Source organism: Dicentrarchus labrax, unplaced genomic scaffold (genome assembly GCF_905237075.1).
Source record: "Dicentrarchus labrax unplaced genomic scaffold, dlabrax2021, whole genome shotgun sequence".
Classification (NCBI taxonomy): domain Eukaryota; kingdom Metazoa; phylum Chordata; class Actinopteri; family Moronidae; genus Dicentrarchus; species Dicentrarchus labrax.
Genome location: NW_026136721.1, coordinates 15,720,610 through 15,735,642, shown reverse-complemented (window position 1 = coordinate 15,735,642; position 15,033 = coordinate 15,720,610). Strand labels below are relative to the sequence as shown.

Genomic DNA, 15,033 nt, shown 5'->3' with positions numbered 1-15,033 from the left:
CCAAAGTCAGAACCTTTAACATACTACATTACTACTACAACGTACTACTCAATACTACAGTGTGTGATATGTTTATTCCACAAAGAAAAGTTTAATTTTGACATTAAAATATTTAAAAAGTAATCTACTTCTTCTACCTCATTAAAAATTCAAGAATCTGTGAATATGCAACTTTTGTACATTTCTAAACTTTTCCTGCTGGACACAAAATGTCTCCTTCTTCACTGTAGAGTCCTTTTTCACTGTATGTGCACTGGTGGCTTCAGGTTTCATCACCCTTGTATAAATTGCATACTGGACCAGGATTAACTATTTGTGATGTCACAAATCATGCTCGTAGCCCCTGCCCCTTAAAATCAGAACAGAGAAACTTTCACTTTCAGCAGATGAATGTGGAAACATTCTTCTGTTTTTAATCTCTGCACATAAATTATTCTGCACATTCTGCAAACATCCAACTGTAGAAGAAATACAGATTTTTGAGTGGAGTGGGACTTTAAACTTCCATCTACATACTCAAATACTCTTACTAACTGCAAACACACGATCAAATATGTGTCTGAGTAGTGTGGAATTCACACGGTTGAAATACCTTTAAATCACATATTTAAATGTATTTTATTAAAGATTAATTAAAGTAGCTTGTAAGTTCAAATGGACAAGAAAGCTGATAAAACAATAACTTATTTTGTATGTAGATGCCTGATTTCCCTGCGACACTGAGATTGTTCAGGATCTAAATGGTTGTCTGGGACAATGATTAATAATAATTATAATCATAAGCCGGTTACAATTTATCTATGTTACACAGTTTGGTTAAGAGCCTTTAAACTTCAAACCATTTTTCCCCCAACGTCACTGTTTCTGTAGTTACTGCTCTCTCTCCCTTTATAAGGTTTTACAATGTGCAATAGCAGTGCTCTCAAATAAAATCCCATTAATAATAGCAAAAACAATAAACTGTATTTACTTAGCACCTTTCATACATGAATGCAATCAAATGCAGGAACACAGTGATGTTACAGATCTTAAAAGACCCCCTCAACTATAGCACTGCAGAAAAACACTTTAAACTTCATAAAGGTACATTTTGATATATGGCTGTAGTATAAGATTTGACTATATTGTAAGCTCTTCCTATTTACAGCCTGATCCATGTGAGACCCATCCGTCCTCTCTCACTATTCTCTGTCAAGTGCTAACTACCAAGTAAAGCGAAACAAATAATCAAAAGTATGTAAAGTAACTCTGTGAAACTAGGTTTCCTCTTTACTGTAAAAAGTAAGATTGGCTGGCTGTAGGCACACAGACCCAAAATCAATGCATGCACTCAGCAGCATGGCTTTGTAAAGCAATAAACAGTAAAAGATAAATGTTACTTATAATTGGAGAAGCAGCATAACACATACAGTTTACACCTTTGAGAGTAACTCAGACTGTTCCTGATAAATCCAAACCAAACCAAAGTGATTTGGGCCTTTCTTCGGTGGAATCACTGCGAGATCTAGAGTGACAACCACTCTGTTCTCTGCTCTCTGTAGCTTTGCTTGTCGCTTTTCTGGTTGCTGTAGGTTTATTTTTGTGTTCCCCAACAGAGCTTTCACCAGTCCTTTCAGATATTGTAGATGGCAATAGTTGGATGTAGACACCAGAGCTTGTAGAGCCATGCTCGTCTTGGACGCCTGCAACTGAACACCTTGAATCAGCAGTAACTTTGGAGCAGCAGATGTTTTCATAGATATGATGGGGTGCGCTGCATTCGGCTTCTGTGGACGCAGACGTCGGTGGGTCCTGTTTTGGGGTCTGTGTGCTAAAGAACCTCTCACATCTTTTTAGAGATCGCACTTCCTCGCCAATCTCCTCATACACACGGTCAACCTGTTAAAAATGGCAAAAAAAACACAACAACAAATCAGCCTGTATTATATGTTCTACAGCTTATTGGCCTCTGTATTGAATCTACTCAGTAAAACATATGTATAGATATCATATAAAGTACTGATGTAGATTTTGACGGACATGTAATACCTACCAAATTGTGTTTTCTATTAACATAATGAGCAAATGTTGTTTATAAATGTACCCAAAATGTTGACACTGGACATATGAGTAAAATGTTCACTGATTTTGCAAGAATATTATTTAATGCTGTTTGCTGTAAAATCCATATTTGTAAACCTCTTAATGAACTGTAATACACCCACACGTACACCAGGGTTCACCAACCTTTGTGAGAGTCAGGGCTACCAAAAGGCAGCTGAAGTATAGTTGACACACATCCATTGATGCTTTCAATAGAATAACATAGCAGTATTTTAGTCATTTTTTAGTCATATACAGGGTTGAACCAATTTAATTTGGTATTGCGGGTGTGAAAGTGTTTTTTGTTCTGGTTTTGGTATTAACACTGAAATATCTTTCGAGAAATATACTGATATGAACTGAGAGTCAATTTAAGGTCAAGGTAAACCAATTCATTGATAGATCATGAAAATTGAAAACTCAGAGAAAGTAGGCCTTGGTCGCCATTTGGGTATTAAATATTAGTAAGTAAGTAAATATTAGTGATGAGATTAATAACATGAAGATTGAGATTACAGGACATGCTCTGTGGGCAACTCATAGGCTACTCGCGGCCTACCACATTGGAAAGCCCCTTTGGTACCCAAAATACCACTGTTGTGTAGGGGATACACTACTTTTTCATTATTATTAGTATTTAATCACTAGTGATTAATAATACACTCGATAAATGGGGCACCACCTCCGTTGTTTAGCTACTGGAATAATCCGGAGGAAATTATTCCACAGATCTAATCAAATCAATTTATCAAATTTCAAAATCTATATTTAATCTCAATATTTCTGAAGTAGTGATTTCTTTTACACGATTCATCGATTTCCCCGCATCAAATCAAACCTGCACAGACAAGGACATACGGTTATATATGTTTATTAACTAAATTAATGAAGAGTAAATAACATGAAATGATAATGTAAACAAATAGCAACAAATAACAGAATATGTGGACAGTAAATGAATTATTGATATTGGGTGATTCAGGAGCGATGGTGGATTTTGCGATACGGCAGTAACCCTAGAATATTACGGGAGTAAAATTTAAGGCTACGATGCCCTAATCGAAAATTCTTCTAAGCTTAAACTATGGGAATCAAAGGTCACAGACAGACACCAACTCTTGGGAAGTGTGTGGGACCCCGGCAGGGTATGTGGGTTTCAGCCTACTTTGTTGTAGAGATGGAGGGACTTCAGAATCTTTCTCCTCCGGCTGGTACTGCTCGGCTGCTGTTCAGAATCACAGGTCCAAGAACGTGTCGTCACCGATACCAGTGGCAAGCGCTCCAGTCCAAGGCCCAGCGCGACTTGGCGCTTTGAGTGCGTTGGAGGCAGGTAGTCTGGAGGATAATGTCTTTGTCCGGCTGAAACGTTTATACGTCTCCTTGAGCGGTCAACCACGGTGATGTCCTTTTGGCTTGTGATCAATGTCTTAAGAAAAGTTCCTCAGAGTGGTTGGTCCTTGGCTTTGATTATGAACTAATCCAACTTCTGGTCTAAAATAACTGTAGGACGAAACGCTGGCCTTGCGAATCTTCTGTAGTCACTAAGTCCAAGAATTAAACTAAATTCACTTTCTGTGAATCAGGCGACAATACTTGACAAGATATATAAACTAAAACAAACTTATAAAAGAATTAACTGTGTTCGTGTCTTGAGCCTTCAAAATAAAAGTACTAAAAGTACTTCAGCGCCGCTAATTATTACGTGAGGAAAAATTCAACACGTGTCTCAAACGAAGTAAAATAACGTACGAAATCAAAGTAGAACGAAAGTAAATAACGAATGGATCCAATGTAGATTTAAGAAGAGAGTTTGGAAGTGTAAAAGTAAGAGAGAGCGTAAAAGTAAGAGAGCGTAAAAGTAAGAGAGAGCTAAGTTATATCGGAGTCTATATTATATATGTTTTAGTTTGGAGGCGTATCCGGAAAGGCTAATCGCGTCACTTCCTTTAGCGATATTTCGATATTCGTAACTTTATTAACTCACTTCTATCGTGTTTTAAAGTTTCAAAATCCTAATTCACCATTCACAGAACCCACCATGACTCAATACATAGTTTACATGTTTTAACATAACATAATCGAAATTACTTGATGTAAAAATAAAACCAGACCTAGTTAAAATGTCACAAACATGTATATGAAACAACACTAATGGATTGTACATATTTCATATAGTGTTAGCTTAATTCGTGTTATAAAATTGTGTGTCAGGCATTTACCGTTTGGAATAATACACAACTATAAAACAAAATCTGTTTTGAAGATACCTTACGCTATACCAGAATCTTACCAAAAGGTGGCACTGTGGCTCCATCACACATTCAAGCATTTTACACATGATTTTGTAACTTAGTCCAATCTGAAGACAGAAACATCAGACAAACATTACATTTGCGATCTTCTCATGCTGGATGGCAATCTGTTAATTTTGAGAAGAGGAAATTTTAACATAATACTATAACAGAACTAAATCTATATCCGTGCAACTGTTGTTACGGCTTCCTAGATTGGAATGTCCACTATCAAAAGAAAACATCGTAATTTACACTTTAGAGGAAGGGGTGTCAGAATACCAGATGTGGATTCCAGAGGAGTTTCTCTCTGGAGGTGGTACCTTTTAGACTAAAGGAGATGCAAACACACTCCATGTCTATTCCATAGGAATTTACAACTAAAAGGGCACTCAAGTATCACACACGATCCACTTTAGGTGTAGGGTGTCGTTCTGATCTGTGGAAGAGGATAAAGCAAAGTGACACCTAGAGATCCCATCTGAGAATCTGAAAAGAACCAGGCTCTCGGTGCAGGATACTGTCGGCGCCAGAGTCTCACCTCCCCTCCTGGGTCAAAAAGTTAAAGGGGAAAGAGGAGGCCTTGAAAACTCTCATAATCAAAATAATATGATGATTGTTGAATCAAGAGACTGATAAAGCGTCTCTTGTAGAGGAAGACGAGGACAAGGTCCTACAGTTGTGTTTGTTTAGTAAATATGAAACTACAACTAGGAGATGCATAACTTAGCATACCAAAATGAATGAAAGCAGGGGGAACAGCTAGCCTGTCTAAAAGTAACAAAATCCACCTACCAGCACCTTTAAAGCTCACCAAAAAGTCAGGAATATTATATTTCATTTCTGCCAACAGAAAATGTTGCTGTGACAAGTGAATTTCCCCATTGTGGGATTAATAAAGTTATCTATCTATCTATCTATCTATCTATCTATCTATCTATCTATCTATCTATCTATCTATCTATCTATCTATCTATCTATCTATCTATCTACCCCCTGTTCATACACTAACCTCTGAAACAGGAAAAGAAACTTGATTTTCCTCAGCTTACTTTAATTTACTGTCAAGACTATCGTCATGTTAGGTTAGGGTTAGCTGTGCACTTAAGGGACATGTTGAGCCCCAGTTTCTGTCTCATACCTCGCTTTCATCTGCAATGAAGACGTCTGTGGTGTTGGAGCAAACTTGTTGTTGAGGTTTTGACTTTCCTCTATATTTCCTGAAGCACATTGCCAGCATCAAGATAGTGAGCATGAAAACGACCCCGACAGTAGCGTACAGCACAGTGCCTGACCAAAAACAAGAAAGCTGGCTCAACAATTGTACATATGCACAAGTCACCAGTTAATGTTCATGCACCTACCACACACTTAAAATGACAAGATGGAGAGTCACCTGTGCTGATGTTCTGTTCTCCTCCGTCAGTGCAGTTTGAGGCTGTAAGGTTGGATGGAATATTACTTTCTGTATGTTTATCTATGATTTATGTTTGTAAGGATGAAAATTTGATCACATTTTCTTCATACCTGTTGAAAAGTTTGTAGGGCTACTGGTGACTGTTCCAATTAACAACTGTGTTGAGTTGGAAATGAACTGATATGTCCATGTAGGAGAAAGTTCAGATACGGTAGTTGTTGTTTCATTTGCAGCTGTATGGGGAACAGTGGTGGAAGAAGTATTTAAAATCCAAGGGAAATGCAAGTACAATGATTTAAGTAATGTACCCAAAGCATCAAAAACAAAAGGAATAATTCTGTAGTAAATGGTACTGTGAGTGATGTATTATTATGTGACACTTAAGACACATTTTACTGCTGTAGCTGCTCGAGGTGGAGCTCATTTAACTACTTCACATACAGTTAGGTAGTGCCAACCCAGGGGTCGGCACCCCTTGTGAGGGTCACAAGATGAATCTGAGGTTCATGAGATGATTACGGTAATGGTGTTGGGAAGAAGAACAAACAGTTCCGATAAACACATTTCTATTTATTTTTTACATTTTTATCTAATCTTTACTCAAACTGTTTGAGGAAACCAATTGCAGTAAGCAGTTTGAATGTATTAACTCCAACCATTTAAGCATTAAGAAATATTTGAGTACAAGCAACTCATTTATTGTTAAGGTAAGATAAGCGATTTGGCGGCTTGTTTGTACCATCAGCCATCAGACTCCACAACGCCACAGCACCCAGTGCACCCAGTACCTCCAACCCTTGCTGACTAAGACTGGTTTTAACTTCAACCAAACTCTGGCACAAACTATTTAAACTATTTATCTTTAATCTTTAAGTTTGTACATGTACAGTTTAGTTTAGTTTTTCAAAGGAAAAAACTGCTCAAATTTTTTGCACACTATTTTACTGCATATTGCATATAGTGTATATATTTTCCATTTATATATATATATATCTTCTATCATATTTTGTTAATATTCTAATATTGGGATTCTTATCTTAACATCTTATCTTATCTTATCTTAAATTAAGTGAATTGTGCTTAAAACTAGTAGGTATATTATGCAAATATGTAGCATTTCTCCAAACTTATTTAAAATATGTTGACATAATTTATCTGAATAAAGTAAGACTAACTTAAATGCATCTTCTTTATGTTACCACTTAAATTGATTTACTCAGTTTTCTTCCAGTAAAGCAAAATATTACAATAACTGAAACAGCTGACGTATTATAAAAACAATGTACAATGAATTCTTTGGGGTTTACATTTTTGTAATGACATAAAAACAATTTAAAGATTCAGGATACAAGAGGTTTATTATCATATGTACAGTAAGAAACACAGTGGTTTGTACATACAATGAAAATCTTACTTTGCCCGACTCCCTGAGGCAATACACAAGAAGAAAAGTAAAGAAAATGAGTCAATTGAACAACCTGGAATTATATCACCAATACTTAGAATACTGCACAAATGTAAGTGTACTCAAAACAACGGTTCATTTTTTAGTTGGATTTATTTAAGGGAATGAGTGACTAGAACATTTTTGAGGATTAAGTTACGTTAACTTACTTCTTTTATTAAGATATGTGGTTATGATTGACAGAGTTGAACTGTTATTTTAATAAAATCATGTAAGAAGTGGAAATCTGTCTTTGGTGGAACTTAGGTGGAACTTGTGAAACGTGTGACACAGAGCCTCAGCTAAACACAAATACACTCCCAAAAGACATTGGAACCACTGATTTATTCTAAAAACACATTGTATTTAGCTCTCAGATAAATATAGTGCAGTAAAATGGAATATAGTAGTATGTAGTGTGTATTCACAAATGCAGAAACAGTCAGTCAGTCAGTGTAAGGATATATCTTATTCAAGGTAAGAGTAATCATATACCTACCTTCCTTTACAGTAAGCTGTACGGCAGTGAATGTATCAAAACCAGGCCTGTCCACTCCACACCAGTACCTCCCTGAGTCTGACATCTGGAGTTGACTGAAGGTCACAGTGAAGGCTCCGTTCCCCAAGTCCACCAGAGTTATCCTCCCCGACTCTGCTCTTTTACCAGATCCTACAGTCAACAGTCTATCTTGACGGTTTTCACACGGATCCTGGCAGAGGTATTTATCGTAGAGCCACGCAACTCTGTGTGAACACCGGAACGAGACTTCTCCCCTCTCGAATCCCTCTACACTAATGCTCTCTCCCTCTGCCCACATAGCTGCCAAAATAAAATCAATGTTAGGAGTTAAAGCATCTTTGAGTTGTTTAAATAATCAATAGCTATATTTCCACTTACCATAAAGAAGACAGTAGAAGACATAAATGGTCTTCATTGTGAAGTGCCAGGTTTGTAGTTTTTTCTTATTCTGGGTAGTTTCTCCAGGGTTTGTACATTTACATTTATAAAAAAAAACAAAGAAAAAAAAAACTCAAAACTCTTATCTTAAATGCTTTCTAACAAGTTAACAGGGATTACACGTTACACCATGCCCTACCACTACACAATCTGGTGCAAATGAAACAGCTTCAGTTATCTAGCATCTTCTTGTGGTTTTGACTATACAAAGGTGGAACATGAGGGCTGTACATTTACGTAAGACATTAACACAACAGAACAGAAACATGCGTGAACAAAGATGAAGTGAGAGGACCAGTGTCTCTGATGTACTCCCACCAACTGAAATTCAACACATACACCACCAACCGCGAATAACATACCAAACGACACTCTACTACTGCTTCTCTTCAGATCTACTTCTGAAAAATACATCCAGCTCACTATACAGAATAGCTTTAAAGCTGCTATAGTCGATATTTTTTTATAATAAAAAACAACCTTGCAGATGTGAGTCATTGTGGTTAAGACACCTTTCACAAAGTTTGTAGTGGTGTGGTGACTTAAGTAAAAGGTCTCTTCAGCACTGGTGGGTGGGTGTGTTAAAACAATGATGGAATTTCTCTCATTTGTCTTTCTTCTCTCTGACCTTCCTGGAAAGTTAGTGACTCACAGTCATTCTAAGCAATCAACACAATTCAGCAGACTGGTGCTTGTGCATAATAATAATAATAATAATAATAATAATAGTTATTATTATTAATGAACAATAATATTAATATTATCATTATTATTTTTATTATTAATTCTTAATACTTTAAACTCATTATGATATTTATTGTCACCAATTAATTCTTAATATCATATATATCTTATAAACTTGACAATTGTTTAATGTCATTCTGTCCTCTGTTGCTGCATTTGGTTTCTGCAGATCTTCACAACAATGTGAGAGGGAGATGAGCAGAAACTAAATGGATGACAACAAACCTTTTTAGTGGTTTAAATGTCACATTTAAGACAATTGCAAGGTTTCTAAAGGATTCACAGTCATGGAGCTATCAGGAGGTGATTGAGAGATGTAAGAGTGGTCATGTTGAACCATAACATGTGCACAGTAGCACCCTCTGCAGGTCTTACTGCAACAGTACTTTGGATTTTATGAAGAATAACTCAGCATCTTAAACTGCAGCAGAAATGAACTCTCTGACAAGGCTGTAGTGAGTCCAGTAGTGCCTTATGTCCAGTGTGCATTATTGTGTTGTATTTCTGTCCCTGGAACACACCATTATCTTATTTACATGAACATACTTGTCTCTATAGCCTTACCTTTTTGTCTAATATATCAGCAACCCATTTGTATGGAAGATTTAAAAGGCTTGAATTAAATTAGAAATCAAAGAAAGGAATAAAGTAAAATACAATACTCAGCAATGTATGTATTTTCTTTTTTAATGTGCATTTACTGTATCATATGAAAGGAAAACATTGCAGTCTCTGGCACAACCCCATGACAAATAATGATAGTGGTGCATTTAATATTGGCAGGTTTAAGCTGCTTTCTGCTGCTCAACACTGAAATACAATACACCACTTTACATTGTTTTTTGAGTTATGATTAAATTTTAATATGACATGTATGTCACAATAAAGAACAAAAGAACAAATGCTAAATAATTTTCAATTTAGATATGTTATTCTACTTATGACAGTAAATGCATACATAAAAAGGAAACACACATTACAATGTGATTTGTAATTCACTTTATTACTTAGTTGAATTTGTTATAATTAAGCATTTTAAATCTTCCGCTGTGTGCGGCATTAGCTTCATCCTGCAAATCTACTGGCCCCCGTTACTTATTCACTTTCATCAGGCAGCACCCGATGTGTCTGACTGAGACTTATTCATTATGTTAAGTGAACTAACTCCTGTTCTGGAAGATCAAGAGGACAGCAAGCATGTCACTGAGGATTGTCATTGTAAGAAACTGTAATATGCCACAGATAATTAACTCTATATACTAAATGAGACATGCAAAGGGAGAATATGCACTCAAGCAGAAATATATTCTATATATATTTTTCCTTTATTTGATTCCAGATACAGAGAGGAGGGTGAGATTAGCCATCAGCTCAGAAACAGAATAAACCCTGCTCAGTCCAGACTTTTTGGATCGAGTGCCTGGTAGATGGCAGTGTACTGGGAAGCAGCCTGAGCACTGGACTCTGGATCAGCATCTGGTTCTACAGACTGCAGCCTCACTGGAGCCTGAGTGGAATCTTCCTCGCAGTAATCAGCCTGGAAATAAACAAGAATCATCACTAAGCCTAATTTTATCAGAGCTGTAAACTTTAATGCTTAAAACATCGTCACTGGAGATGAACACTTTAATCAAAAGGAAGATTGGTAAATGGCAAAAGAGCCACTCACCTGACCCTTGTTTGCTTCAGGACTGTTCTGACCTTCTGAAACAAACAAGCAACAAAAGGCATTAAACTGTGTATAAATGCACATGTGAATGGTCAGTTTTGGTTTGAGTTCACACTGCGGAGTCAAAATATTGTGTGTGTAGCTCACCCGGGTTACTCCGGCAGTGTCCGTAGAATATAAGAGGTATAATGGCACAAACCAGAAGAGCCAGGCTCACCGAAACAATAATGACCACTGTGGTATCTGCAAACAATAGATCCAGACATACACCTGTGCTGGTGACCACACACAGTTTACTTTATAACAAAACAAGTCCCTCAAAAAAGAAAGACAAAATAATCCATAACACATATTCAGAAAAGGTTTGAGTCATGTTCAGTTGATTTTCTGCATAAAAATACTAATTTTGATGCTAATTTGATTATTCCACACAACTCTGCATCATATCCATCACACAGTAGCACTTTTTCATTTCAGTCAATAATATTACATAGTTAGATAGTGTGATTCATATGTGGCATTCAGCTGTGGGTTGGGGTAAAAGAAACACCTTTTTTCCAGTCTTTGAAGAAAAACTGTTTTACCTTTAGTAATATAAAAGTAAATGCCTTTTTTCCCATTCTAATATACAACACAAATACAATTAACTACATGGAAAATATAGCCATTAGCCACCTCCTGACAGAAATGTGATATATCTTTGTCACGAGTACTCATAAGCCACAGCCAATAACACATTTTACAGACTGATTTAAGATCTAACTCACAGCAACAAGCTGTAAGCTGTAAGCTGTATAGCTTTAAGAATGTCTTTACTGACTTTAACTGTGAATTCGTAACATTAACTAGACTGACTCAATAATAATTACTAGCACTACTTTACTGCTGCTAAACTGTGAAATACCTGTGAGTTTGGTTGCTGCTTGCTGGTTGGTCTTCTCCTCTGCAGCGGGCAGGGTTGCTGGTGATGGTGCAGTGCTGGATAGAAAGCTGCCTTGGGGCAGAGTTTCTGCTTCAGTCTGCAGGGAGGTGGTGGAGGGAGGAGGTCCCGAAGGAACAGTGGAAGCTTTGAGAGGACAGGATAGAGGATGACTGGTGAGGAATAACATGTGTGTGTTTGTGTGTGTTGTGTGTGTGTGTGTGTGTGTGTGTGTGTGTGTTCTAATGTGATAATATACCTTACTTTGTATATCCCACGGACATTGTATCACAAGATGTACAGTACATATAATAACGTCAGACACTCCATGCAACTCAGTCTAGCCTGCAAAATCAATAGTTAACATGCCCTTTTCACTTGCCTCAGTAAAGCTGCCCCAGCACGTCTTCAGCTTGTACAAAATGCAGCAGTTAAGCTAGGACTGGCTCTCACGTCACTCCTATTTTATCCTCTGATCACTTATAAGGCACAACATGGCTAGGCTCCTGCCTATATATCCAAGCTACTAAGCTCTTACACCACTGAGCGGTCACAAAGCCTGTTGGTCACGCTGTATGCCACATTTAAAACCAAAGGCGACTGGTCTTTTGCTGTCCTGGCACCCAGACTTGGGACCAATCGTCCCGCTTGCATTAGGTCAGCTGAGTCTTTTGACTGCTTTAATAAAAAACATGTAAAAAGCCTTTAGGGCGTTTTTTAAAAAATGATTTTAAGGGTGTGCTCTGGGTGGTGACTGGTGCTGTATGATTTCTGTGTTCATATGTACATTATGTTTGTATGTTTTTTTCTTGTATGCAGTGTTTTTTCTGTATTGATGTTAATGTATAGTACCTTGTAACTTAAAAAAGGTGCTAAATAACTAAAGTTTGATTTTCTTACTAATAGAATTTACAAGACAATGAGTTTTCAGTCCTACAGAGCTTTGTTTCATACAGAATCACCTATCTCGAACAGAAGATAAATAGTCTGTTACCTCAAAACAGGAATGTTTACGCATCTAGCTAAAAGCTTACCATTTAGGACAATGAGATTGACCTCCCGGTACAACACATTAAATGTTTCCCCCACTCCACAGTGATATCTCCCTGCGTCCGCTCTCTTCAGCCTCTTTATTGTCACATTGAAGCTCCCGTCTCCTCTGTTGACCTCCATGCTGTATCTCCCCCGCCTTGTGACAGCCAAGCTCTTCCTCTCGGTCTGAATGAGAATGTTTTCTCTGGAGCACACTCCTTTGCAGAAGTACATGTTGTAGTGTTCAGAGCTGTTGTCTGCGGTCCAGCTGCCAGAGCAGTGGATGGAGACCTCTCCTCCAAGATAGCTTCTCACCTCCAGCACTGCTGAGGCCTCAGCACAAACAACTGTCGTATAAAACGTAAAATATAAAAATGTGAATGAGCTGCTTAAAGCTCATTAAAACGAACAAACAAACACATAATTACAGAACCTTGCAATGTAAAGCTGAAGGAAGCTTCGGTTTTGGGTGAAAACTCTCTTCACCCAGATTCATCGCTATGAGGGACCTCTTTCACTTTGTTGTTTTCACCTCATAATTATACAATAAATACTAGTTATAGGCGCTTTAACTTTTATACTACTTTACTTAACTTATTAAATACCATGCAACAAGAGAAATTTGTTTTTTTTTTACCTACATATTTTGTGAATTAATTTGAAAAAAGAAACAATGCAAGTTTGAATTGTTCCACCATTGGGTTCACCCAATATTTCTGACTAATGGAAGTCATCAAAGTTAATTTTATATATCAGAATTTATGCGCAATGAGCAGTTCATTCAGCTGTATGTGATCACTCCCATAATTATCTACCTATGTTCATTTTTTAAATGTTTCAATATATATATATATTTTTTTAAATATACAGAATTGAACCAAGATCTTTGTGGTTACAATATATGGTGTGTACAACTTTCAAATCTGCAGCCACTACTGCTGTATTATTAAAAGCAGTTAATACGGTTTTAAACAGCACCATTTTACTCATTCACTTCAGCTGAATTGATTTATTGTTTGTATTTCTGAATACAGCATTAACATAGATTCCATAAGAGTGAACTATTTTAGATAATTAAGGAATTATTGGAGACAATTTCAGTTACTTTTCAACTAAGAAAACACAATATTAAATATCATCAGTGCAGTTCATTATTACATTTACACTTAACTTAATGATAAAATTAGAATGACACTTTTACAAATAAAACATACTGATATGAATGTTTTCAAGAGGAAAATACATCAAAACTCACCTGACAACCAGCAAAAAATGAAGACATGAACAATCTTCATTCTTTATCCAGGTTAAAAACAAACCAAGAAGAAAATTTTAGTCTAGAAGTATCAGAAAAAACGCAGCAGTCTGCTTCAAATTAGTCATCTGATTCAGTGCCATAAAGCATACGTGCCTTAATGATCCAGAAAAGCCACAAAGATGTGATTGTGCAGGAAATTATTGCAGCAGCTGTTTTGTCTTCAGCTCATGTGGGCATGATTCTGTTTTACAATTCCTCTTCTTTTTTTTTTTTACAATGGCCGTTAAATCTTTTCAAACAAAGAATAAACAGTATACACAGTTCTCCACCCCCTTATCTCTGTCACTCTGCTCTGAAGGACCAGCCCTTGACTGTGACACAATCTTCAGTCTTTATGTTTATTGTTCAGGCTCTTGCAGCAGTGTGGCTCAGTGCATCTACAATACATGAAGCTGGCGGGCATCAAACTCAACAAGCTGTCTGCTGACTGTGTCACGGGTATCAGAGGGCAGCCCGAGGGTTGTTTCATAAAGCAAGGCTTAAAGGTCAAATTCTACTTACTTCAGCAAATCAGGCTCGGATTTCTGATTTCAGAAAATTTTGCTTGAAGTTGTTCCGCCTAGTTTTTAGGCTTGCACACTGGTGGGTTAGGGTTAGGGCAGACAACATTTTCTCCTATAAGGGACTGTACGGAAATTATTGCTATGAGGAAGAGGGTTGGATCTTCTGTTTTATATAAAAGCAAGGCCCTGCCCAGAATTATTACATTTTGGACCCTCCCCTTATATCACACAAGTGTGTGTTTCTAACACAATAATGACCAAGAGTTTATGTTAAATTAAGAGTTTTCAAGATACAAGATTAACAAATCCAACCTTGCTTATTTTGAAGAATAGGATTGTGTTAGCTGCCTAACATCACATTAGCCTGGATTAGTTTAAGCCTGTTAGCCTTGCTTAGTATAAAGACCGAAAGCAGGGGAAAACAGCTAGCCTGGCTCTGTCAAAAGGTTATAAAATGTGCCTCTTTAACTCACTATCTAACACATTATATATATCTTGATTCTATTATGCACAAAAAAGTGTAAAGAGATGCTGGCTCCAGATCCATAATGAACGGCATATATGAGAGAAGTATTCATCTTATTATCTAACTGTTGGCAAGACCATGAATAAGTGTTTTTTCCCCAAAAGTTTCTAAACATGTGTACTTACAAGCC

The 15,033-nt window shown here is 36.9% G+C and overlaps 2 protein-coding genes across 3 annotated transcripts; both read right to left on the bottom strand.

Moving 5' to 3' along the window:
• Positions 1-371: 371 nt before the first annotated feature.
• On the bottom strand, positions 372-8,378 carry LOC127355106 (CMRF35-like molecule 5). 2 transcript variants are annotated; one of them, XM_051385596.1, is made up of 6 exons: positions 8,133-8,378; positions 7,734-8,054; positions 5,901-6,023; positions 5,770-5,811; positions 5,515-5,663; positions 372-1,878 (listed from the first exon to the last, which is right to left on the bottom strand). In XM_051385596.1, exons 1-6 carry the CDS (start codon positions 8,167-8,169, stop codon positions 1,432-1,434), a joined length of 1,119 nt encoding a protein of 372 aa, XP_051241556.1. In that variant the 5' UTR covers positions 8,170-8,378; the 3' UTR covers positions 372-1,431. The 2 variants fall into 2 exon arrangements, with proteins under 2 accessions (XP_051241556.1, XP_051241557.1); XM_051385597.1 differs by lacking the exons at positions 5,515-5,663; positions 5,770-5,811; positions 5,901-6,023 and having other exon boundaries at positions 1,753-1,878.
• A 1,860-nt stretch (positions 8,379-10,238) lies between these two features.
• On the bottom strand, positions 10,239-15,010 carry LOC127354931 (uncharacterized). The gene is made up of 6 exons (XM_051385311.1): positions 13,812-15,010; positions 12,559-12,903; positions 11,510-11,671; positions 10,753-10,848; positions 10,606-10,640; positions 10,239-10,473 (listed from the first exon to the last, which is right to left on the bottom strand). Exons 1-6 carry the CDS (start codon positions 13,849-13,851, stop codon positions 10,330-10,332), a joined length of 822 nt encoding a protein of 273 aa, XP_051241271.1. The 5' UTR covers positions 13,852-15,010; the 3' UTR covers positions 10,239-10,329.
• Positions 15,011-15,033: the final 23 nt, after the last annotated feature.

Coding starts and splice junctions, on each gene's coding strand:
- LOC127355106 (XM_051385596.1), bottom strand. CDS start 8,169: ATGAAGACCATTTATGTCTTCTACTGTCTTCTTTATG. Junction 8,055..8,132: donor CTTCTACTGTCTTCTTTATG/GTAAGTGGAAAT, acceptor TTATTTTGGCAG/CTATGTGGGCAGAGGGAGAG. Junction 5,664..5,769: donor AGAACAGAACATCAGCACAG/GTGACTCTCCAT, acceptor GTTTTTGGTCAG/GCACTGTGCTGTACGCTACT.
- LOC127354931 (XM_051385311.1), bottom strand. CDS start 13,851: ATGAAGATTGTTCATGTCTTCATTTTTTGCTGGTTGTCAG. Junction 10,849..11,509: donor AGCAGCAACCAAACTCACAG/GTATTTCACAGT, acceptor TATTGTTTGCAG/ATACCACAGTGGTCATTATT. Junction 10,641..10,752: donor ACACTGCCGGAGTAACCCGG/GTGAGCTACACA, acceptor TGTTTGTTTCAG/AAGGTCAGAACAGTCCTGAA.